Source organism: Haematobia irritans, chromosome 5, assembly GCF_050003625.1.
Source record: "Haematobia irritans isolate KBUSLIRL chromosome 5, ASM5000362v1, whole genome shotgun sequence".
In the NCBI taxonomy this organism is placed as follows: Eukaryota; Metazoa; Arthropoda; class Insecta; order Diptera; family Muscidae; genus Haematobia; species Haematobia irritans.
Window position 1 is genome coordinate 49,946,745 of NC_134401.1, and position 24,065 is coordinate 49,970,809.

The 24,065-nt window shown below is 36.4% G+C and overlaps 1 protein-coding gene across 1 annotated transcript in view; it reads left to right on the forward strand.

The window, feature by feature from the left end:
* The window catches only part of LRP1 (LDL receptor protein 1), a 70,633-nt gene that overhangs the window by 25,501 nt on the left and 21,067 nt on the right, over nt 1-24,065 (forward strand). Inside the window, exons 4-13 of the mRNA XM_075313397.1 lie at nt 2,375-2,617; nt 4,943-5,197; nt 5,594-5,753; nt 10,845-11,061; nt 16,317-16,500; nt 16,944-17,256; nt 17,392-17,589; nt 17,982-18,173; nt 19,798-20,679; nt 20,748-22,325. Of these exons, the coding sequence (XP_075169512.1) occupies nt 2,375-2,617; nt 4,943-5,197; nt 5,594-5,753; nt 10,845-11,061; nt 16,317-16,500; nt 16,944-17,256; nt 17,392-17,589; nt 17,982-18,173; nt 19,798-20,679; nt 20,748-22,325 (4,222 nt within the window). The remainder of the gene's footprint in view (nt 1-2,374; nt 2,618-4,942; nt 5,198-5,593; nt 5,754-10,844; nt 11,062-16,316; nt 16,501-16,943; nt 17,257-17,391; nt 17,590-17,981; nt 18,174-19,797; nt 20,680-20,747; nt 22,326-24,065) is intronic.

Below are 24,065 nucleotides of genomic sequence, written 5' to 3' on the forward strand. Positions count from 1 at the left end.
GTAACCACCTTTTTCGGGCGTCCACTGCGTTCACCGTCCTCCGTGCTCATTTCACCACGCTTGAATTTTGCATACCAATCAATTATTGCTTATTTCCCTGGGGCAGAGTCCGGAAACTATTATCAAGCCAAGTTTTTGCTTCCACCGTATTTTTCCCCTTCAGAAAACAGTATTTTATCAAAACACGAAATTCCTTTTTTTCAATTTTTTTTTTTCACAATAACAAAAGTTGCTTCACAAAAGACTCAAATTTGGTACGTGGTGTTAGTATAGTGGACCAATTTTCGGTGCATAATTATATATAGCCCCATATAAACCGATCACCAGATTTGACCTTCGGAGCCTCTTGGAAGGCCAAAATGCATCTGATTCAGTTGATATTTGGTGTTAATATATGGCCTCAAACACCCATGCAAAAATTGGTCGAAATCGGTCCATAATCGGTCCGGAGCCCCATGGAAAGCAAAATTCATCCGATTCGGTTGAAATTTGGTACGTGATTTTAGTATATGGTATCTAACAACCATGCATGAATTGGTTCATATCAGTCCGTAATTATATATAGCCTCCATATAAACCGATCCCCAGATTTGACCTCCGGTGCCTTTTGGAGAAGCAAAATTCTTCGGATCTGATTGAAATTTGGTACGTGGTGGTAGTATATGATATTTAACAACCATGCCAAAAGTGGTCCATATCAGTCCAAATATAGCCCACATATAAACCGATCCCGAGATTTGATGTTGGAATCTCTTGGTTCCATGCCCGTTAACAACCATGCCTAACTAGGTCCACATCGGTCTTTAGTTATATATAGCCCTCAGATAAGTCGATCCCCAATCATAATTCTATATAGCCTCCATATTAGCGACCCCCATATTTCAATTCTGGCTCCCTACGTACCGTGCAAAAGTCCATATCGATTCGTAATTATTTGTAGACTTACCTATACATACCTTTTCTTCTAATATATACCACGTATGGACTAACTCACAATTTAGAAAACGATTTAAGATACCACAATCCAAGTAATTCGATTGTGGATGACAGTCTTTCCTAGAAGTTTCTACGCAATCCATACACAGAAAAAAATTTCACGAAAATTTTTCCAATTAAAATCTTAATTGAGTTTTAGAAAATATTCAATTAAAAATTTAATTGATTCAACAAATTTTTTAATTGAAATAAAAATCAATCACACAAATTAATAGTATCAATTAAATATTTAATTGGATCAATTAATTTTTTAATTGACTGTCAATTAATTTTTTAATTGATACTATCATTTCTGTGATTGAAGACATTTCAATTAAAAAATTAATTGGATCAATTAATTTCGTGATTGAATCAGAAAAAAATTTTTTTGTGTGTACTTGTTTATTTTTGGTTTTTTTTTGTAAACAACAATCCATACTTGTAAACAGCAATCCATACTTGTTTATTTTTGGTTTTTTTTTCGAAACAACAAAACAAATGCGTATTTGTAAAATCGATGTTATTATTGTTGTTGCTAAAAATGAAAATTAACCACATTTCTATGGAAAAATCCGTATCTGCCCTTGAATGTTTCGTAAAATATTCAATAGTTCACGAATTGTAGTCGAAAAACGGAAATTCGGTGATAAAAGTGGTAATTTTTTCGACATTTTTGCGGTTTTGAGCATGAAGATTAAAATCCGAACTAATATATTCACCATTTTTGTTGGTCATGTCAAGAGCTACAACTTTGCTAAATACATATATGAAAAACGAATTCACAGCATTTTTCGAGCTAGGCTATACGAAAATTACAAAAAAGTGTTCAAAAAGCGTTCGAATTTGCCGACAAAAATTTAGAGGCTCATAAAACACAAACGGCAACCAATCTAGCAAAATCCTGAAATTACTTTTCTCCCCTCATGGAGTACTTTCGGCTGGGATAGGTGATGTTTTGTTTGGAGTCAATAAGTTGAATTTTGCGCCACAATGACATCTATTCGCCGACAGTTGTTTTTTTTTTCGTTCCCACAAAGCGACTGTTTAATTAAATTTTATATAGCGCCCAATTTGCTTTAAAACACATAAACTATGAATATAATATGCTTTTGAATTCAAAGTTGTAAAGTAACTGGATATTCACCCCTTTCCCTAAAGAAATCAGAAATAAAATATTTAAATTTTTTCCTTACACAATTTCTCTCGCAACTCATAACCATAATTGCAGTTTATTTTGCACCGAGTTCCTTGTTGTTTGATTTCGATTCGAGGGTTTTATTTGTTCGATTTTTCGATGTTTTTGTTATTTTATTTTATATGCTATAATACTGGAAAAATTCTCACATTTCCCTATTAATTATTCCTTTTTTGTTTCTGCTATATGCAATTATCCTTACAGATAAACAGGATGCCGAATGCAGTACCTTAAATTGTTCGTTCAACTGCAAGTTAACACCCCAGGGTCCAACTTGTTATTGTGCACCCGGACAGGTGCCTGCCAATGTTACACAGTGCACGGATTTCGATGAATGCTCCGTTGAGGGCACGTGTGATCAGCAGTGTCACAATACACCAGGATCCTATGAATGTTCATGTGCCTCGGGATATGTGAAACAAAAGAATCGTTGCTATGCCACCAATGGTAAGTTCCTTTTATTTCGCTCGTGGTAGTTATTCCCTTTCATTGTTTGCTGGATGATATTTGGGCCTTTGGCTATTTTATTAATGTGTATGTGTGCATTCTTTTACAAGACGGATGAATATGTTATCCTTAACTATCGTCATGTTAAGTTTACTGCATTTTTTTTTTGATTAATGAATACAAGAGAATAAGGAGCACAGGGGTCATGTAGAATTTTCCTAGGTTGTCCTTTTTCATCGAAGACCCACATTTAAAATGAGGTGATATGTAATGTAGAGTAAGAACAAGGTATCACAAATGCGATAATGCGATTATCCCTCAGAAGTTCGTTGCATTAAGCATCAAACTTCAAAAGTGGGTTCCACGTCAGGATGGCGAGAGTGGCAAGGGAAGTTGTAAAAATTCAAAATTCAAAGAAAGTGTTTTGGGCACCTAATTCGTATCTCGAAAATGTAAAAATGCAATATGCTCACAACTAAGTCACCGGAGGACAAACCAAACAACTAAGTCACCAGAGGACAAACGTAAACTCAATAAAGCTACACCCGTGCTTCAAAATATGCTCAAAAGTGAAAAAAGAGCAAGAGGTAGAGAGAGAAATTTTGAAATTAGGTCCAACAGTACACACTGATTACTCTTTGTGGAAAATTACAAAGAAGATAAAATCTCAATCAATAATGCCATTCGAAAATCTGATAATTCGTGGACAAAGAGTAATAAAGAAAAAGCATCTACATTCGCCAAACACTTATACGATGTTTTCACATCACACAATGATGATGAAACGCCACAGTATATTAACACATTTCTAAACCAACCTAATCAGCTTGACTTGCCAACTAAAAAATTTACAAAAACTGAAGTAATTGAAGCACTAAAATCTGAAAAACTGAAAAACTGCAAACTGTTAAATGATATCGACCCATCAGCTTACTTCCTAACAGGTTGGCTGATAAGTCCCCGGTCTAACAAATAAAAACACATTTTTTTGTCAAAATTCGTTTTTATTATTCAACATAGTTCCCTTCAAGAGCGATACAACGATTATAACGACCTTCCAATTTTTTGATACCATTTTGGTAGTACTCCTTCGGTTTTGCCTCAAAATAGGCCTCAGTTTCGTCGATCACCTCTTCATTGTAGGCAAATTTTTCCCTGCGAGCATCCTTTTGAGGTCTGAGAACAAGAAAAAGTCGCTGGGGGCCACGGAGAATACGGTGGGTGGGGAAGCAATTCGAAGCCCAATTCATGAATTTTGGCCATCGTTCTCAATGACTTGTGGCACGGTGCGTTGTCTTGGTGGAACAACACTTTTTTCTTCTTCATATGGGGCCGTTTTGCCGCGATTTCGACCTTCTAACGCTCCAATAACGCCATGTAATAGTCACTGTTGATGGTCTTTCCCTTCTCAAGATAATCGATAAAAATTATTCCATGCCTATCCCAAAAAACAGAGGCCATTACTTTGTCAGCGGACTTTTGAGTCTTTCCACGCTTCGGAGAAGGTTCACCGGTCGCTGTCCACTCAGCCGACTGTCGATTGGACTCAGGAGTGTAGTGATGGAGCCACGTTTCATCCATTGTCACATATCGACGGAAAAACTCGGGTGTATTACGAGTTAACAGCTGCAAATACCGCTCAGAATCATCAACACGTTGTTGTTTTTGGTCAAATGTGAGCTCGCGCGGCACCCATTTTGCACAGAGCTTCCGCATATCCAAATATTGATGAATGATATGACCAACACGTTCCTTTGATATCTTTAAGGCCTCTGCTATCTCGATCAACTTCATTTTACGGTCATTCAAAATCATTTTGTGAATTTTTTTGATGTTTTTGTCGGTAACCACCTCTTTCGGTCGTCCACTGCGTTCACCGTCCTCCGTGCTCATTTCACCACGCTTGAATTTTGCATACCATTCAATTATTGTTGATTTCCCTGGGGCAGAGTCCGGAAACTCATTATCATGCCAAGTTTTTGCTTCCACCGTATTTTTTCCCTTCAGAAAACAGTATTTTATCAAAACACGAAATTCCTCTCTTTACATTTTTTTTCACAATTACAAAAGTTGCTTCACAAAAGACGCTCTATCTCACAAACTAATTGACTTACAGACGTCAAATTTTGACACGTATCATTTGAAGGTTGGTAGTATATAAAAAATAATATGCATTTAATACTAGCGACGCCATCAATGTGTCAGACCGGGGACTTATTAGCCAACCTGTTAAATATTCACTTTTACACACATTTTATTCTATTGTGTACATTAAAATTCTATCTCGAATTTAATTCTAAATTATTTCTCTCTTTTGTTTTGCAGTTCCCAAAGATGAACCAGCCTCATTGGTTTTCATTACTCAAACAGATGTTCGTCGTATTAATCCCAATAATGGTTCAACATTGGCCCGTTTGAATCAGAATGAAATATCCGCAATTGAGATTTGGCATCGTAACCGAACTTTGTGTGCCATGTATTCGGGTCCGTGGACCACATTGGATATGAAATGTTATCGAATTGATGATATGAATGTGACATGGTCGATAACATTGCCGGAATTAATTACTAGTACGCATTGTAAGTATCACAAAAAAAAAAACAGACAACTCTTCCTAATGTATTTACTATGCAAATATCCAAGTTGTAATGAATTACATCCGACTGGAATGGAAAAATAGTTAGTGTTCTTTTGTAATTTGTGTTTGTTTATGCATTGCAATTCCTGAATTTATCAGAGTCCTTTAGTATCAGAATTTGCAAATGGAGCAAAGTCCATGGCCTTACTACGTGATTTGCAATAATGTTTCATTGCTGCTGCAAAAAAGCAAGATTTTTCTTATTCCATGTCCATGTCCAATTCATTTCATCATTCTCATCTCCATCATTCTTGTCCTTCGTTCATTATAATTCTGCTACAGTGTCCACTTTGTGTTTTATTTTCATGGTTTTTTTCTGTTCTGTTCTGCTCTGCAGCTATCGATAATTTACGTCTGGATTGGATAACCGGCAATTGGTATTTTTTGAGTAATGAGCCTGGATTAATATTTATGTGCACGAACACAATGGAATATTGCAGCATTATATTGAGAGATGTCCAGAATCCTTCATCGATGGTCTTGGATCCCACCAAAGGGTATGTAAATAATGAATGTCAACAATTGTTATATGCTTACGATATTACACTGAAAAAATATTGATTTAAGTATTAATGTTTAGGTAATCTACATGAATCGATTTTTCGATAAATGACATCTGTATTCTTCTAGATATTTTCCAAAGATTTTGTCCATTCACTAATGAATTTCGGTATTACAATTTAGAATTTAATTTCTTTATTTCTATACCCTTCGGCATAGGATGGGGGTATATTAACTTTGTCATTCCGTTTGTAACACATCGAAATATTGCTCTAAGACCCCATAAAGTATATATATTCTAGGTCGTGGTGAACTTCTGAGTCGATCTGAGCATGTGCGTCCGTCCGTCCGTCTGTTGAAATCACGCTAACTTCCGAACGAAACAAGCTATCGACTTGAAACTTGGCACAAGTAGTTGTTATTGATGTAGGTCGGATGTTATTGCAAATGGGCCACATCGGTTCACTTTTACGTATAGCCCCCATATAAACGGACCCCCAAATTTGGCTTGCTCTAAAATACTGTTTTCTGAAGGGAAAAAATACGGTGGAAGCAAAAACTTGGCTTGATAATGAGTTTCCGGACTCTGCCCCAGGGAAATCAACAATAATTGATTGGTATGCAAAATTCAAGCGTGGTGAAATGAGCACGGAGGCTGGTGAACGCAGTGGACGCCCGAAAGAGGTGGTTACCGACGAAAACATAAAAAAAACAAGTACATACGGCCGCAAGTTCGGCCAGGCCGAATCTTATGTACCCACCACCATGGATTGCGTAGAAACTTCTACGAAAGACTGTGATTTAGTCCATACATGGTATATATTAGACAATAAAGTTATGTATAGTTAAGTCTACAAATAATTACGAATCGATATGGACTTTTTGTACGTAGAGAGCAAGAATTGAAATATGGGGGTCGCTTATATGGGGGCTATATACAATTATGAACTTGATATGGACCAATTTTTGTGTGATTGGGGATCGATTTATCTGAGGGCCATATATAACTATAGACCGATATGGACCTAGTTAGGCATGGTTGTTAACGATCATATACTAGCACAATGTACCAAATTTCAACTCACTCGGATGAAATTTGCTCCTCCAAGAGGTTCCAAAACCAAATCTCGGGATCGGTTTATATGGGGCTTTGTACGATTATGGACTGATGTGGACCACTTTTGGCATGGTTGTTAAATATCATATACTACCACCACGTACCAAATCGGATGATTTTTGCTTCTCCAAAAGGCACCGAAGGTCAAATCTGGGGATCGGTTTGTATGGGAGCTATATATAATTATGGACTGATAGGAACCAATTCCTGCATGGTTGTTGGATACCATATACTAACATCACGTACCAAACGGCAAGAATTTTGCTCTTCCAAGGGGCTCTGGAGGTCAAATCTGGGGATCGGTTTATATGGGGCCTATATATAATTATGGACCGATATGGACCAATTTTTGCATGGGAGTTTGAGGCCATATATTAACACCACATACCAAATTTCAACTGAATCAGATGAATTTTGGTCTTCCAATAGGTTCCGGAGGTCAAATCTGGTGATCGGTTTATACGGGGGTTATATATAATTATGAACCGATGTGGACCAATTTTTGCATGGTTGTTATAGACCATATACTGACATCACGTACAAAATTTCAGCCGGATCGGATGAAATTTGCTTCTCCTAGCAGCCTCGCAAGCCAAATCGGGGGATCGGTTTTTATGGGGGCTATATATAATTATGGACCGATGTCGACCAATTTTTGCATGGTTGTTAGAGACCATATACTAACACCATGTACCAAATTTCAGCCGGATCGGATGAAATTTGCTTCTCTTAGGGGCCTCGCAAGCCAAATCGGGGGATCGGTTTATATGGGGGCTATATATAATTATGGACCGATGTGGACCAAGTTTTGCATGGTTGTTAGAGACCATACACTGACACCATGTACCAAATTTCAGCCGGATCGGATGAAATTTGCTTCTCTTAGGGGCCTCGCAAGCCAAATCGGGGGATCGGTTTATATGGGGGCTATATATAATTATGGACCGATGTGGACCAATTTTTGCATGGTTGTTAGAGACCATATACTAACACCATGTACCAAATTTCAGCCGGATCGGATGAAATTTGCTTCTCTTAGTGGCCTCGCAAGCCAAATTTTGGGGTCCGTTTATATGGGGGCTATACGTAAAAGTGGACCGATATGGCCCATTTGCAATACCATCCGACCTACATCAATAAGAACTACTTGTGCCAAGTTTCAAGTCGATAGCTTGTTTCGTTCGGAAGTTAGCGTGATTTCAACAGACGGACGGACGGACGGACGGACGGACATGCTCAGATCGACTCAGAATTTCACCACGACCCAGAATATATATACTTTATGGGGTCTTAGAGCAATATTTCGATGTGTTACAAACGGAATGACAAAGTTAATATACCCCCCATCCTATGGTGGTGGGTATAAAAACACAAAATGATTTTGAATGACCGTAAAATGAAGTTGATCGAGATAGCAGAGGCCTTAAAGATATCAAAGGAACGTGTTGGTCATATCATTCATCAATATTTGGATATGCGGAAGCTCTGTGCAAAATGGGTGCCGCGCGAGCTCACATTTGATCAAAAACAACAACGTGTTGATGATTCTGAGCGGTGTTTGCAGCTGTAAACTCGTAATACACCCGAGTTTTTCCGTCGATATGTGACAATGGATGAAACATGGCTCCATCACTATACTCCTGAGTCCAATCTACAGTCGGCTGAGTGGACAGCGACCGGTGAACCGTCTCCGAAGCGTGGAAAGACTCAAAAGTCCGCTGGCAAAGTAATGGCCTCTGTTTTTTTTGGGATGCGCATGGAATAATTTTTATCGATTATCTTGAGAAGGGAAAAACCATCAACAGTGACTGTTATATGGCGTTATTGGAACGTTTGAAGGTCGAAATCGCGTCAAAACGGCCCCATATGAAGAAGAAAAAAGTGTTGTTCCACCAAGACAACGCACCGTGCCACAAGTCATTGAGAACGATGGCAAAAATTCATGAATTGGACTTCGAATTGCTTCCCCACCCACCGTATTCTCCAGATCTGGCCCCCAGCGACTTTTTCTTGTTCTCAGACCTCAAAAGGATGCTCGCAGGGAAAACATTTGGCTGCAATGAAGAGGTGATCGCCGAAACTGAGGCCTATTTTGAGGCAAAACCGAAGGAGTACTACCAAAATGGATTCAAAAAATTGGAAGGTCGTTATAATCGTTGTATCGCTCTTGAAGGGAACTATGTTGAATAATAAAAACGAATTTTGAAAAAAAATGTATTTTTCTTTGTTAGCCCGGGGACTTATCAGTCAACCTGTTATCATCGGGTAAATGTCCTAAAGACAGTCTTGAAGCCCTGGGCAAACAAACATTTCGGCCATAGACCATAAACATTCCATTGCACTCAGCTCGGGTCAACCAAGAATGGCTTAAAAAGGAGGTTCCCCTCTTGATTGTACCGCACATTAGCCACCAAAAACCTCCATATCTCTGTTCGTTAGACTTTTGCGCTTGGGCATTTTGGAGAGTAAGGTTGGCACTAAGAAAAAATCCAAAGTGTAGATAAACCCAAGATGACGCCTCGATGGGAATGGGCCAAAATATTGAAGAGCCACTTTCGCGCAGCCTTCTGTATATGCCACTTTAATCCTAGACCAGTTTAAATAGAGGAATCTATATATAATTGTAAACCGATCTGGACCAATTTTCGCATGGTTATTATCCTCCAAGAGGCTCAGGATGTCAAATATGGGCAGTATGAACCAATTTTTGCATGGTTTGTTAGCCGTCCAGGAAATTTTGAAATTTTCAACTCAAAAATGTAAAGCAAATGATTAAAAATGTAAAAAATGGCGTGATTAATTAAATTACACGTACTTAATTTTTTTGAGACAATTTTCAAATAATAAGAAATTATTTGAAAATTGTATATAGATGTGCAAAGATAAGATCCTTTTTGTAAGTTGAACCCGCGTCCGAGAAGCAGTAGTTTTCCCTAAAGGTACTCACCTTTAGAGATAGCTAAAATCAATAATATCAATGTCGCCGATTTTTTTTTTTTTTTTTTTTTGTTAACAGGTTTTTTAATTGAAATTTTATTTTTTAAGCTTTTTCGCACGTTCTTTAAAAAACTAAGATTTTGTACCGTATAAATCAAATAAATAAAGGCTTTCGCATACATGATAGTAATGTTCGAATAATGTGCTAAAATTGTACTTGGAAGGCAAAATTTTTCTCAGGGTTTAGCACCCTTAGGATCCCCTAGCTACGCAAATGATGGGTGATATACCCAAAAGTGGACAAATGTAATCCATTAGCCATATTACCTACGACCTACATCGATAGCAACTCTCTGTGCCGAGTTTCAAGTCTATAGTTTGTTTTGTTAGGAAGGTAGCGTGAATTCAATCAAAGGACGAAGGGACATGGGTTGATCGACTCAGAATTTAACTATGACCAAGAATATATGTATACATTATTGAGTCTGAATTTCAAAGATTCGTAACCTAACTTTATTTAAAGAAGTTTTTGAAGCAAAGAATATGGCAATTTTTTAATTAAAATTTCTTTATTATAAAAAAAATTGTCTTTAATATTATGTAAATTTTGTATCCTAAAATTTGGATGATCTTTCATATAATTTCAATATTGTTTCAGTATATTATCCAATCCCAGTGAACATTACGTATTTACTAACTTTGGAATGTAAAATAAAAATTTTAAATATGTTTACATCTAACGAAAATCTGTCATGCCTATTGAATACTCTTTAAAATACATATAAAATACCAACAAGGATTTTATTCTTTATCTATATAATGCCGGTTATTCATGATTGGCCGGCAAATTAATTATAAAGAAAATTTTAATTTATAATTTTATTTCTTTCCTCTCTCTCTCCATCTCTGTTTCTTTCTTATTCACTTGGGCACTTTTCCGCGCTATATCCTGCTGCTGATGGTGTTCCTATGACGCATTGATATCAACATAATCATCACCATTGCAATTGCCTGCACCATCACATCAATGCAGTTTCATTTTCTTTACCGAATGGAGTCCTAGCCTGTCACGTGCCAATTTGGATGGCACGAATCGTACTCATCTAGTGACCACACAGATTTACTATCCCGGCGGAGTAACGCTTGACTTAGCCAACGAGCATGTCTATTGGTTGGATGTGTACAAGGATTTCATTGAAAGAGTTGATTACGAAGGACGCAATCGATGGTCCAGGACAAAATCTTCTGATGTAAGTATAGCACAATTTTTCTCCCGGCCCACAGCGAAAGGCTGATGAAGTATCATTTGTACAAATGAATCCCTGTATATGGGTGTCTACATTTTAAAACCAAAAACAAAAACAATGGTGAGCATTTCACGACTTAATAACTCCATATTCCTATAGCCTTGCACTTCACTAATGACTGCTGTGTGCTGGCCTCAGTGGTTGCATTGCCAGCGTTATCGTGATGAAAATGTAAAGCTTCCATTGAAATCCTTGGTTTGAGGTCAATGTAATGGGAATTTTTCTGGTGTGTTTGGTCTGGTTGCCATGTACATGAAATCGAGAGAATATTTGTCCATTGATCGAATGACTGACTAAATGGTAACTTGCTTTCCTCGCTTCTCTTCCTTACCACCATACTTTCGTGTTCCTTACATAATGAATCAGAGTTTATGGTCGATTTTTGGTCATCCTTGCCACCAGTGCTGTGTACATGGATAGTGATGGTGGCATTAAATCGCATACATTTTAATTAAGACTATGCAATTAAAAGTGATTTTTGTTTTTATTTTATAAATGCTGTCGAAACAAGTAAAAGGTTGGAAAATGTGAGAAATCACTCTCTGGAATAGCTAGGGGTTATAAATTTTCGAAAAGAAATTCTTAAATAATTTAAAATATATTTTTCAATCATATCTAAAATGTAAAGCTATTGAATTTAATTTTGCTGATAAACACCATTTTAGAATTGCTAACGAATTTAAGGTTGAGTTACGTACCATGCGTTAATGCGTCCGTTGATTGAAGAGTTTAATTTTCTCTTTGGGAACAAAAGTTTTGTTAGAGTGCTTCAAACTGAAAAATATCAAACCTTCCATCTACGCACGGATTAACGCATATGTAACTCAACCTTTAGTAGTAAAAAAATTTATAAATTTCGTTGACAAAAAAGTAGTGAAAATGTCCTTTTTGGATCCGGAAGTGGTGCCAAATTGATGCAGAAGCGATGAATTTAACATGGACTTGTCATAGGACGGATGTCCACCATTTCAACAGCCGCTGCATTGAATTTGCATCACTTCTTAAGGTGTGAAGCGAATTCAGTAGTTTGGATGTGAATTAGGAAATTTTGTGATATTTTGACTAATAAATAATTATTAATATTTTTATAATTTTTAATGCATTATAACGCTTGTCTTGAACTTTTGTGATCAAATATTTTCAAAAATTCAAAATTTGTCTGCAAAGGATTTAGCATTTTTTTCGGGTCAAATTTAAATAATTTGTACCATTTTATTAATTCTTAATCTCTTTTTAACATATTTGAAACGCAAAAAAAAATATATTTCCCATTAAAAACATGAATAAAGCGAGTTATAAAGAAATTGACTCAAATGAACTTCCTGTGCAGTTAAAATAAATAACATCTTTGGGTGAGCATTTTTGGAAGTTCTTTTAAAGTTGTGCCTTGAGAAGAACTTCCAATTTTTTTTGCTGGACATTTCTTGTTTTAAAAAGTTATTTCGAACAACGGGAAACATTGAAAATTTTTGACGAAAAAATATTATTTTCTCGCAATAATAATATACATGAGAATTCAGACACATAATACACCGAGAAAATAATATGGTTGCAACAATCATGTTATTGTATATTTAGTTCAAGGGATTGAATTCATGACAATGTATAAAGGGTGATACGGTCAAAATTTGGTCAATATAAACTTGACGTATTTCTTTCAATTGTGCATTTAAAAAACCTGAACACCCCTCATTTTGAAGGTGTGTGTGTGTGTAGAATGTTGTTCCTATTTTGATTTTGGAATTCACTCTTCAGTTGTCAAAATGCCGTCCAAGCAAGAAGAGCAGCGTATCAAAATTTTGCTCGCGCATCGCGAAAATCCGAGCTACTCGCACGCAAAGCTGGCAAAATCGCTAAAAGTTGCCAAATCAATCGTTACAAATGTAATTAAGGTGTTTGGGGAACGTTTGTCGACAGCCAGGAAGTCTGAATCGGGGGAAAATCGAAAACCGGAATCCGCTGAGACGACAAAGAGAGTTGCCGGTAGTTTCAAGCGAAACCCTAACCACTCTCTCCGAGATTCCGCAAATAAGCTGGGTGTATTGTCTACAACCGTGCATCGAGCCAAAAAACGAGCCGGACTATCGACTTACAAGAAGGTAGTGACTCCAAATCGCGATGATAAACAAAATACGACGGCCAAAGCGCGATCCCGGAGGCTGTACACGACGATGCTGACGAAGTTTGACTGCGTGGTAATGGACGACGAAACCTACGTCAAAGCCGACTACAAGCAGCTTCCGGGACAGGAGTTTTATACGACAAAAGGAAGGGGAAAGGTAGCAGATATTTTCAAGCACATACAACTGTCAAAGTTCGCAAAGAAATATCTGGTTTGGCAAGCCATCTGTACCTGTGGCTTGAAAAGCAGCATTTTCATAGCTTCCGGGACTGTCAACCAAGAAGTTTACGTGAAAGAGTGTTTGAATAAAAGTCTGCTGCCTTTCCTGAAGAAACACGGTTGTTCCGTACTGTTTTGCCCGGATTTGGCATCTTTCCATTACGGTAAAAAGGCCATGGAGTGGTACGCCGCCAACAACGTGCAGGTGGTTCCCAAGGACAAGAACCCTCCCAACACGCCAGAGCTCCGCCCAATTGAGAAATACTGGGCTATTGTCAAGCGGAACCTAAAGAAGACCAAAAAACTGCTAAGGACGAGCAGCAGTTCAAGGCAAACTGGCTTTCTGCGGCGAAGAAGGTGGACAAGGTGGCTGTAGAAAATCTGATGGCAGGTGTCAAGCGTGAGGCCCGGCAATTCTGATTTGGAAAAGCGAAAGCCTAACTGAATACTTTTCCTGAATTTTATACTAATTGAACTTGAAAGCGTTTTCCCTTGACCAACTTTTGACTGTATCACCCTTTACAAGACTATAAGAACCAGTCTTGTTAAAGTTACTGTCGAGAATTTCAAAAAGTGGCACAAAAAGAGTCACTCGCAATAGAAGGAGGCACAATCATTTTAAAAAAGTGGCACACTTTTTCATAAAGAAAAACATAAAATTTAAACATATTTAACAATTTTGACGACTGATATATAAAAATTTTTAAATTTAATTTTTTTTTAGGAAAAAGTATGTCACTATTTTAAAACGAGAGACACTTTTTGTACCATTTTTCTGAAACTCTCGACTGTAACTTTGGGGACAGAAGTATTAACATACACAAAAAGAGAGCAGGGCTCACCTAAAATTTAAAGAATCTTTGCTTTCTAGAATTTTTTGAAAAAACAAAACAAAAGAGGGCGCTGAATGTAAAGTGAATTACACTCGAACGTCCCGAAAAAAAGTTTTTGGTAGTCGGCTTTTGCCTAAATAAATTTTTGTACAAATATTTCTCTTTTCCTTTGTCATCGAATTTATTCTGATAATTGGTTTATAGTTTTGCTGCAAGTAGAGGATGCTGATTAGAAATGTGGTAATTCCAAAACGGCCGCCCATCCAACCATCTTGCAGTCTATAGGGCTTTGCCCAAATAAATTTGACAAGCATACTTTTCCTCTGTTGGTTAAGCTACACTTGTAGTTTATTTGGGCAAAGCCCTATATAAAATTTTTGACAAAATTTTCTATAGAAATAAAATGTTGACAAAATTTTATATAGAAAAATAATTTGGACAAAATTTTCTGTAGAAATATAATTTGAACAACATTTTCTATAGAAATAAAATTTTGACAACAGTTTGTATAGGAATAAAATTTTGACAATATTTTCGATAGAAATAAAATTTTGACAAAATTTTCGATAGAAATAAAATTTTGACAAAATTTTCAATAGATATAAAATTTTGATAAAATTATCTATAGAAATAAAATTTTGACAAAATTTTCTATAGAAATAAAGTTTTGACAAAATTTTTTATAGAAATAAAATTTTGACAAAATTTTCTATAGAAGTAAAATTTTGACAAAATTTTCTATAGAAATAAAATTTTGACAAAATTTTCTATAGAAATAAAATTTTGACAAAATTTTCTATAGAAATAAAATTTTGACAAAATTTTCTATAGAAATAAAATTTTGACAAAATTTTCTATAGAAATAAAATTTTGACAAAATTTTCTATAGAAATAATATTTTGACAAAATTATCTATAGAAATAAAATTTTGACAAAATTTTCTATAGAAATAAAATTTTGACAAAATTTTCTATAGAAATAAAATTTTGACAAAATTTTCTATATAAATAAAATTTTGACAAAATTTTCTATAGAAATAACATTTTGACAAAATTTTCTATAGAAATAACATTTTGACAAAATTTTCTATAGAAATAAAATTTTGACAAAATTTTCTATAGAAATAAAATTTTGACAAAATTTTCTATAGAAAACAAATTTTTGACAAAATTTTCTATAACAATAAAATTTTGACAAAATTTTCTATAGAAATAAAATTTTGACAAAATTTTCTATAGAAATAAAATTTTGACAAAATTTCTATAGAAATAAAATTTTGACAAAATTTTCTATAGAAATAAAATTTTGACAAAATTTTCTATAGAAATAAAATTTTCACACAAAAATTTCTATAGAAATAAAAGATTTGAAAAAAAAATTAAATTTAATATCCCTAAAATTTTTAATTTTCGTGTAAGGTCATACTATCATAGTCCATTGTGAGAAAGTTCTCTCGTTCTCTCGTAGAAGTAGTAACATTCCCTTGTTGGTGCAAGCTAAAATCTTTAAAACATTTAAAATTCGACACATTTGCAATTCAACGAATATATTTGATCACAAACTTCAAAATAAGAGTTTTTTTTGTTAATTTAGTGGATTTTGGTAAAGTTTTTCTTTTTGGCTCGAGTGGCAACCGTGTTAATCACTCAAACATTTTTCATTTGAAATTTTTGAATTGCTATCTATAGGAAGGGGAATGTGCTGAAGGCATCTATCACATCCGTAAACTTACCGGTATTTAGGATCAAAATTTACAAAAAAAAATTAATGCGATATAAAAGGTATTATTAAAAATTGGAAAAAAAATACAAAAGTGACACAAAAATTTAAAAAGTATGGCACATTAAACAAGTGAGTGTTCTTTTACGTTGACTGAAATATACGAACAAATATTTTTTAATCATTTTTTTCGTTCCAACTGCAGACACCTATTTTTATTATCTGCATATTTTTTAACACGCTTTGGATACTCACCTAATTTAACAACACAAGTACACTATAAATAATATTTATTTTAATTACAGACTCGTTTACCCATTAAGGCTTTGCATTCAGTCGAAGTTTTTGAAAACACCATCTATTTGGGTCTATGGAGTGATGGCATGATTGTTGGAATGGATAAATTCTCACCAAAAGTAAGACAAATCGTAAGCGATGTAAAACGTCCATCGGATTTTAGAATATTCCATCGTCAGAAACAACCTGAAGGTAAGTAAATAAATATAAAGAAAATGTTTCGATCTTCCCTTGCGGATATTAGATGATTTGATATAAGATAACACCAGATAGGATAACACACATATTAAATTTATTGATTCAATTAATTTTTAATTGAAATATCTTCAATCAAAGAAATGGTAGTATCAATCACTAAAGTCAATTAAAAAATTAATTGAATTGATAAAATTACTTTTTCTGATTGATTTTTGTTGAAGTTAAAAATTAATTTTGAATTTTTAATTAATTATTATCACTTTTTTTTAATTTAATTAAAATTTTTATTGACAAAATTTTCGTGATATTTTTTTTTCTGTGTAAACAGATGACAAACTTTTTGCATATTCCATTTGGTGTAATTCTCATGAAAAAAGACAATCTTCTTCGTATTCCATACTAATATCTTGGTATGTTTTTCCGATGCTCTTTTCCAGTTGCCCATCCATGTCGCGCTAACAATGGCATGTGCAATCAACTCTGTGTACCGATGTGGACAAAAGGATTTGCTCGGGCAACTTGCATGTGCTCACAAGGCTATAAATTACGCAACAGCACCCAATGTGAATTGGTACGCCACGATAAGTTTCTAATACTGGCGCGACAGCGTTTGGCCAGTATTGAGGGGATACCATTAAATCCACAGGAACGACTTGCCGAAGCTATGGTACCCATCTACAATGTCACATGGATTATGCCAGCGGACATAAATGTCCATCGAAGACTGGTCTATTATGTGCAACAGCAAAAGTAGGTTATGCGATTTCCTTTCGATTGGAATAGAGATTCCATGTTGCCCTTTTGATGTTCTTTATTGGAGTTTTTTTTTTTTTGGTATTGCGTTATTGTGTTATTGCTTTTTCTGAAAATTTTCATTCGTTGCAGGCATGGCTATAGTTTGTATAGCAAATCTATAGATGGCTTAGAACGAGACACTTTGGCAAATGGCACCGAAAGCATTTCGGTATTAGCCTTTGACTGGTTAACGGGCAACATATATTGGGGTGGTATGGAATATATCTATGTGGCACCAGTGGCTAATATGTCTAAAATCATATCGTTGCCTATGAAAAATGAAGCCATGTAAGTAAGAGATTTATATGTAAGAAGATTGTATGCATCCAAAAACACACTGAGAAAATTTCATTAATATTGAGCCAACGAAATATTTTCATTAATGTAATGAAATTGGTAATTAAGACAATGAACAATGAATTCATTAATAGAATCTAATTTTTAGGTCAAAAGCCCGCCTAATTTCTTCCTTTTATATTTATTTTCATAATTTATCATGATTGTAACTCTTCCAATAAATAAATAAGTATTTCGTTGTTACCGAAAATTCATTAAAATAATGAAGATTTTCATTGTATCTACGAAATTCTTTCGTTGGCTCAATTTTAATGACAAATTTGTTTAATATTTCGAAGATTTCAACATCGATGTTTAACATGTGAATTAATTTTCTATTATAGGAGCTTGGCCTTGGATCCCAGTGGTGGTTATATGTTTTGGTCTCATTGGACATTTAATACAAAGAAAGCCTCTATTTATCAAGCTTGGCTTGATGGTTCCCACAGAGAAATGTTAGTGGAATCAACCGATAATAAACCCATGATGTGGCCATTGAGTTTGAATGTTGATGTGCAACACAAGAAACTTTATTGGTAAGTAACACGAGGAGGTATTCAGACTTCCAATGAGACGAGACCTGATAAAAAAAAAAAACAAGTATATACGGCCGTAAGTTCGGCCAGGCCGAATCTTATGTACCCTCCACTATGGATTGCATAGAAACTTTTACTAAAGACTGTCATCGACATTCGAATTACTTGGGTTGCAGCAACACTTGCCGAAGGTATCTTAATACTTCTTAACACCGTCTTCTCAATTGTAAGTTAGTCCATACGGCGTATATATTAAACAAAAAAAAGGCAGATTAAATACGTATATCATTCAGTTTGAAAAAATTTTCTATTGCAATCAAATTTTGACAAAATTGTCTATAGAAATAAAATTTTGACAAAATTTTTTACATCAATAAAATTTTGACAAAATTTTCTATAGAAATAAAATCTTGACAAAATTTTTTTATAGTAATAAAATTTTGACAAAATTTTGTAAAGTAATACAATTTTGACAACATTTTCTATGGTAATAAAATTTTGACAAAATGTTCTATAAAAATGTTGGTAGATTATTTTTGGGGATCGGCTATATATAACTATAGACCGATATGGACCAATTTTGGCATGGTTGTTAGCGGCTATATACTAGCGCAATGTACCAAATTTCAACCGGATCGGACGAGTTTTGCTCCTCCAACAGCTCCGGAGGTCAAATCTGGGGATCGGTTTATATGGGCGATATATATAATTATGGACCGATGTGGACCAATTCCTGCATGGTTGCTAGAGACCATATACTAACGCCACGTACCAAATTTCAACCGGATCGGATGAGTTTTGCTCCTCCAAGAGCTCCGGAGGTCAAATCTGGAGATCGGTTTATATGGGCGATATATATAATTATGGACCGATGTGAACCAATTCCTGCACGGTTGCTAGAGACCATATACTAACACCACGTACCAAATTTCAACCGAATCGGATGAATTCAGCTCATCCATGATGCAACGAAGTTCAAATCTGGGGATCGGTTTATATGGGGGGCTATATATAATTATGGACCGATGTGGACCAATTTTTGCATAGTTGTTAGTGACCATATACTTACACCATGTACCAAATTTCAGCCGGATCGGATGAAATTTTCTTCTCCTAGAGGCTCCGCAAGCCAAATCTAGGGATCAGTTTATATGGGGGCTATATATAATTATGGACCGATGTTGACCAATTTTTGCATAGTTGTTAGATACCATATACTTACACCATGTACCAAATTTCAGCCGGATCGGATGAAATTTTCTTCTCTTAGAGGCACCGCAAGCCAAATCTGAGCGTCGGTTTATATGGGTGCTATACGTAAAAGTGGTCCGATATGGCCCATCCGACCTACATCAATAACAACTACTTGTGCCAAGTTTCAAGTCGATAGCCTGTTTCGTTCGGAAGTTTGCGTGATTTCAACAGACGGATGGACGGACGGACATGCTTAAATCGACTCAGAATTTCACCACGAATGGATTGGCAATTTGGAAAAATAAAGGACCATTGTATAGAACTGTACAAAATTTGCTCTTCATAGATTGTGACATATTTGTGGCATTCTTTCCGAGAGACTGAAGTGAAGATTAGTACATTTGGTAACCTAAAAATCTATATTTTCCAGGTGTGATGTCAAGGAAAGCACTATAGAACGTATGAATTTCGATGGCAGTGATCGTGAAATGATTTTCAAAGACTCCCAATATCATCCCATCTCCATTGCATATCACAAGGGTACCATCTATTGGGTAGACAACAAAAATGGTACAGTGAAGACTTTCTCCACTCATCACCTGAATGGTACAGTTCGAAATAATGAACACTCTCAACTGTTCTCTTTCGAACGAGGACGTACATCGAATCTTAAAGTTTTTGATATTAGCACACAACCGACATCGATGAATAATGGCTGTGCTAAATCGAAATGTCCTGGGATATGTTTTAACACTCCCAATCAATCGATATGCCGATGTCCTGATAAATACTCGCTTAATGGTACTGGATCTCAATGTATTCCCTATCCTCAGGATCCGGAGGAGAAAGCGAAAAATTGCACCAATGGTTTCCAATGTCTGAAATCATCACAGTGTGTTTATGTTAAGGATTTGTGTGATGGATTTGATGATTGTGATGATGGCAGCGATGAGAGTAGTGCTCCCGGAGGTCCTTGTGATCCCAAGAAGTGTGATTTAAATGTCCATTTCACATGCAATAATCGTTGCTATCAACGTTCGCTGTTATGCAGTTCCATTAGTTATTGTCTTGATGGTACGGACCAATTGAATTGTGAAACCCATACGTGTAATCCCAACGAATTCACCTGTACAAAAAGCCGCAAGTGTATACAATTGACTTGGGTCAATGATGGTGTGGTAGATTGTGGGCCAGACGACTCGTCCGATGAGTATGGTGACGAATTGATTGATGACAAATGTCCAGAGTTTGAATGTCGCAATGGAGTGTGCCGATCATTTTCGGAAATATGTGATGGCGAAGATCAATGCGGGTAAGTTGGTGGAGTAATTCCGTCTGTCCCGCTATAAATCCTTCATTAAAACAATGTCTTTGTTTCAGTGATAATTCCGATGAAGCTTCCTGTGAATTTGAATGTGGTCCTGGCGAACGTTATTGCATTCCTATAGGATGTTACGATGAAACTCATATCTGCGATGGTATTAACGATTGCTTGGATTTCAGTGATGAAATGAATTGCAATTTCACAAAATCGGATCATCATGTCATCGATTTGGGCGAATCACATTTCTGTGGTCCTTTTGAGTTTGGCTGTTCGGATCCCTTTGAATGTATACCGCATTTCTTTCGTTGTGATGGCATACCTCATTGCTTCGATAAGTCCGATGAACTTAATTGCACTCATATCAAACCTTCCCCAGCTGATTTCAATGAAACATTGCTGTGTGAAGCTCCCAATCGCTATTGTGCCGAATCGAATAAATGTATCGCCGTGAAGCAGCTCTGTGATGGCAATATCGATTGTGAAGATGGAACAGATGAAGGTTATCTATGTGCCCAAAAAATGTGTGATCGTCCAGACCCTCCATGTTCCCATTATTGCCACAATGCCCCTGAAGGTTTCTTTTGCTCTTGTCCCGCCCATATGTATCTTCTACCCAATGGCCGTAGATGTAGTATGAATCATGCTTGTGAACATTGGGATTCCTGTTCCCAGATATGTGTGGCTATGGGCAAGGGTTACAAGTGCAAATGTTTCGATGGCTATGACTTGGAATATGATCGTTATACATGTAAAAGTACGGCCGAGGATGATCCCTATGTAATATTCGCCAATCGCCAGGAGATTCGAGGATTGAATTTAAAGAAATCGACTATCAGTAACTTTTACACTTCGCTTAGGAACACCATTGCCTTGGATTTTCTCTTTAACAATGAGTCTAGTCAAATTTTCTGGACTGATGTTATAGATGATAAAATCTACAGAGGCCAATTGATGGGCGAATCACTGCATAAAGTGGAAGCAGTGGTCCATTCGGGCCTATCCACCACGGAGGGTTTGGCTGTTGACTGGATTGGCATGAACTTGTATTGGATAGATTCCAATTTGGATCAAATCGAAGTGGCTAAATTAAATGGTAGTTTCCGTCGTACTCTCATAGCAGGAGACATGGAGAGTCCCCGGGCCATTGCTTTGGATCCTCGAGAGGGTCTACTCTTCTGGACTGATTGGGACGATAATTACCCGCGTATTGAACGGTGCTCCATGGCCGGAAAACATCGTCAAGCCATTACCACCACATCCCAAGTATCGGCAGGCTGGCCTAATGGTCTCTCCTTGGATTATACACAAAAACGTGTTTATTGGGTTGATGCCAAATCAGACTCCATTTATACAGTGAAATATGATGGCTCCGATATACATTTAGTGTTACGAGATCGTGATATTGTCTCCCATCCATTTGCAATAACAGTTTTTGAGAATTATATCTATTGGACCGATTGGAGAACGGCATCAGTGATAAGGGCCAATAAATGGAATGGCACTGATATTCAGGTTATACAACGAACTCAAACACAACCATTTGGTATTCAGGTTTTGCACTCAAGTCGCCAGCCTCAAGCGGAGAATCCTTGCGGCTCGAACAATGGAGGATGTTCACATTTATGTTTATTGGAGTAAGTATTTGCCTAGAAGCTATTTTATGTTATTTGTACCATAGTTTTTTTGTGAACAACAACTCTGGTGAAAATAACCCGGAGATTTTTTTGTAGAACATTTAGCTATATACTAGTTATACAAGGATGATTAAATACTTTTTGGAACTTTGTAATAACATTAGACAAACATAAGGCAACCTACACTGAGTTCGGTTCCCCCGGAGCTGTTATTCCAATGTTATCGTTGGCTGATCGAGGCTTCCCAAAAGAATCATCCCTACGGTCACTTCTCCCTTAGTTAATGCTTACTTTTTGTAATTGTCATATTTTGGAACCCCTGAGATCCTAGTGTTATCATAGAGGGAAAAGATTGAATATGACACGAGAATGGATGGAAACTCGAAAAAATAACGAATGGACTCGCTTAAACTTTTCAATTAGTCAATTTTTATACTAGTAATGAAATTACTGATGAAGACGTTCCAAAATCCCCAAAAGTATCATCCCACTGATCACTTTGCCCTTAAATAGTTAATTTTTATTCCTTGAAAATTACAGATCACGGCATGCCAAAATTCCCAAAAATTTCCGGAAAGTATTGTCCCAACGATCACTTCCCCTCACTTACTCCTTGAAAATGACTGATCAAGGCTTCTCAAAACTCGAAATATTAGCATACTTTCGGGCGCCAGCATATATTCTTCCAAATATGGGATTATTATAGTAGAACTGACACCTGACGGAATATTTTCCGGGCACACTACAAAATGAACTACTATCCCATGCCTTAGCCTAGCATATACCCCAAAGACCTGCCGGGAGAACACCGGCTGAAGGTTAGGTTAAGTATCATGAAAGCCCGTCAGTTTAGGCTCACTCAAACTTTTCAGTCCATTGTGACATCGAATCGGATGCCCGATTCCATGTTTATCTCAGTGACAACGCACATCCCTTCTATAACCGAACGGCGTTTTACATTGCGGTGAAATCACTTAGAGAAGGATTTAAAACTCAGAAATGTCACCAGCGTTACTGAGTGGGATTGATCATGACCCTTTGTATGCAAGACAGACATGCTAACTGCAACGCAGTGGCTCCCATATCGAGTTACACTGTGGGAGAAGCAACGTAGAGTAGGTCAGGTATAGTGACAGTCCGATATGTCAGGCTCACTTGCACTATTCAGTCCATTGTGATATCACAAGTGGTGAACTACTTTTTTATCACTGGGTGCTGTCCGATTTTACGTTTAGCTCAATCACAAGGACCTCCTTTTTATAGCCGAGTCCGAACCGCATTTCACATTACGTTAAAACCACTTAGGGAAACTTTGATACACACAGAAATGTCACCAACTTTATTGAGAGGGGATAACCAACCAACTGAAAAAAACATTTTGGTGTTTGGTCGAAATTGGGATTGAACCCATGACCCTTTGGGAGTACACCATTCATTGCACCACCATTACATTATACCTGAGCCAAAGAGTGAAAGATATTTGTCTAAACTATATTTTTCGTCAATATTATCCCTGAGGCCAGACCGAAATCCTTCTACTTTGCGACCCCAACAAAATACCAGGGTAATAATTGTAATAAGGATGGATCGAAGATGGGGAAAGCGTTTTCCATCAAGGTTTGATATGGAGGGAGAATAGATGGAAACTCGAAAAACGTCGAGCAAACAAAAGATACCAGGTGAAACTAAGCAGCGTAATCCATTAGAGTGGATTCCTAAGAGTGAGACACTCTGATGCCT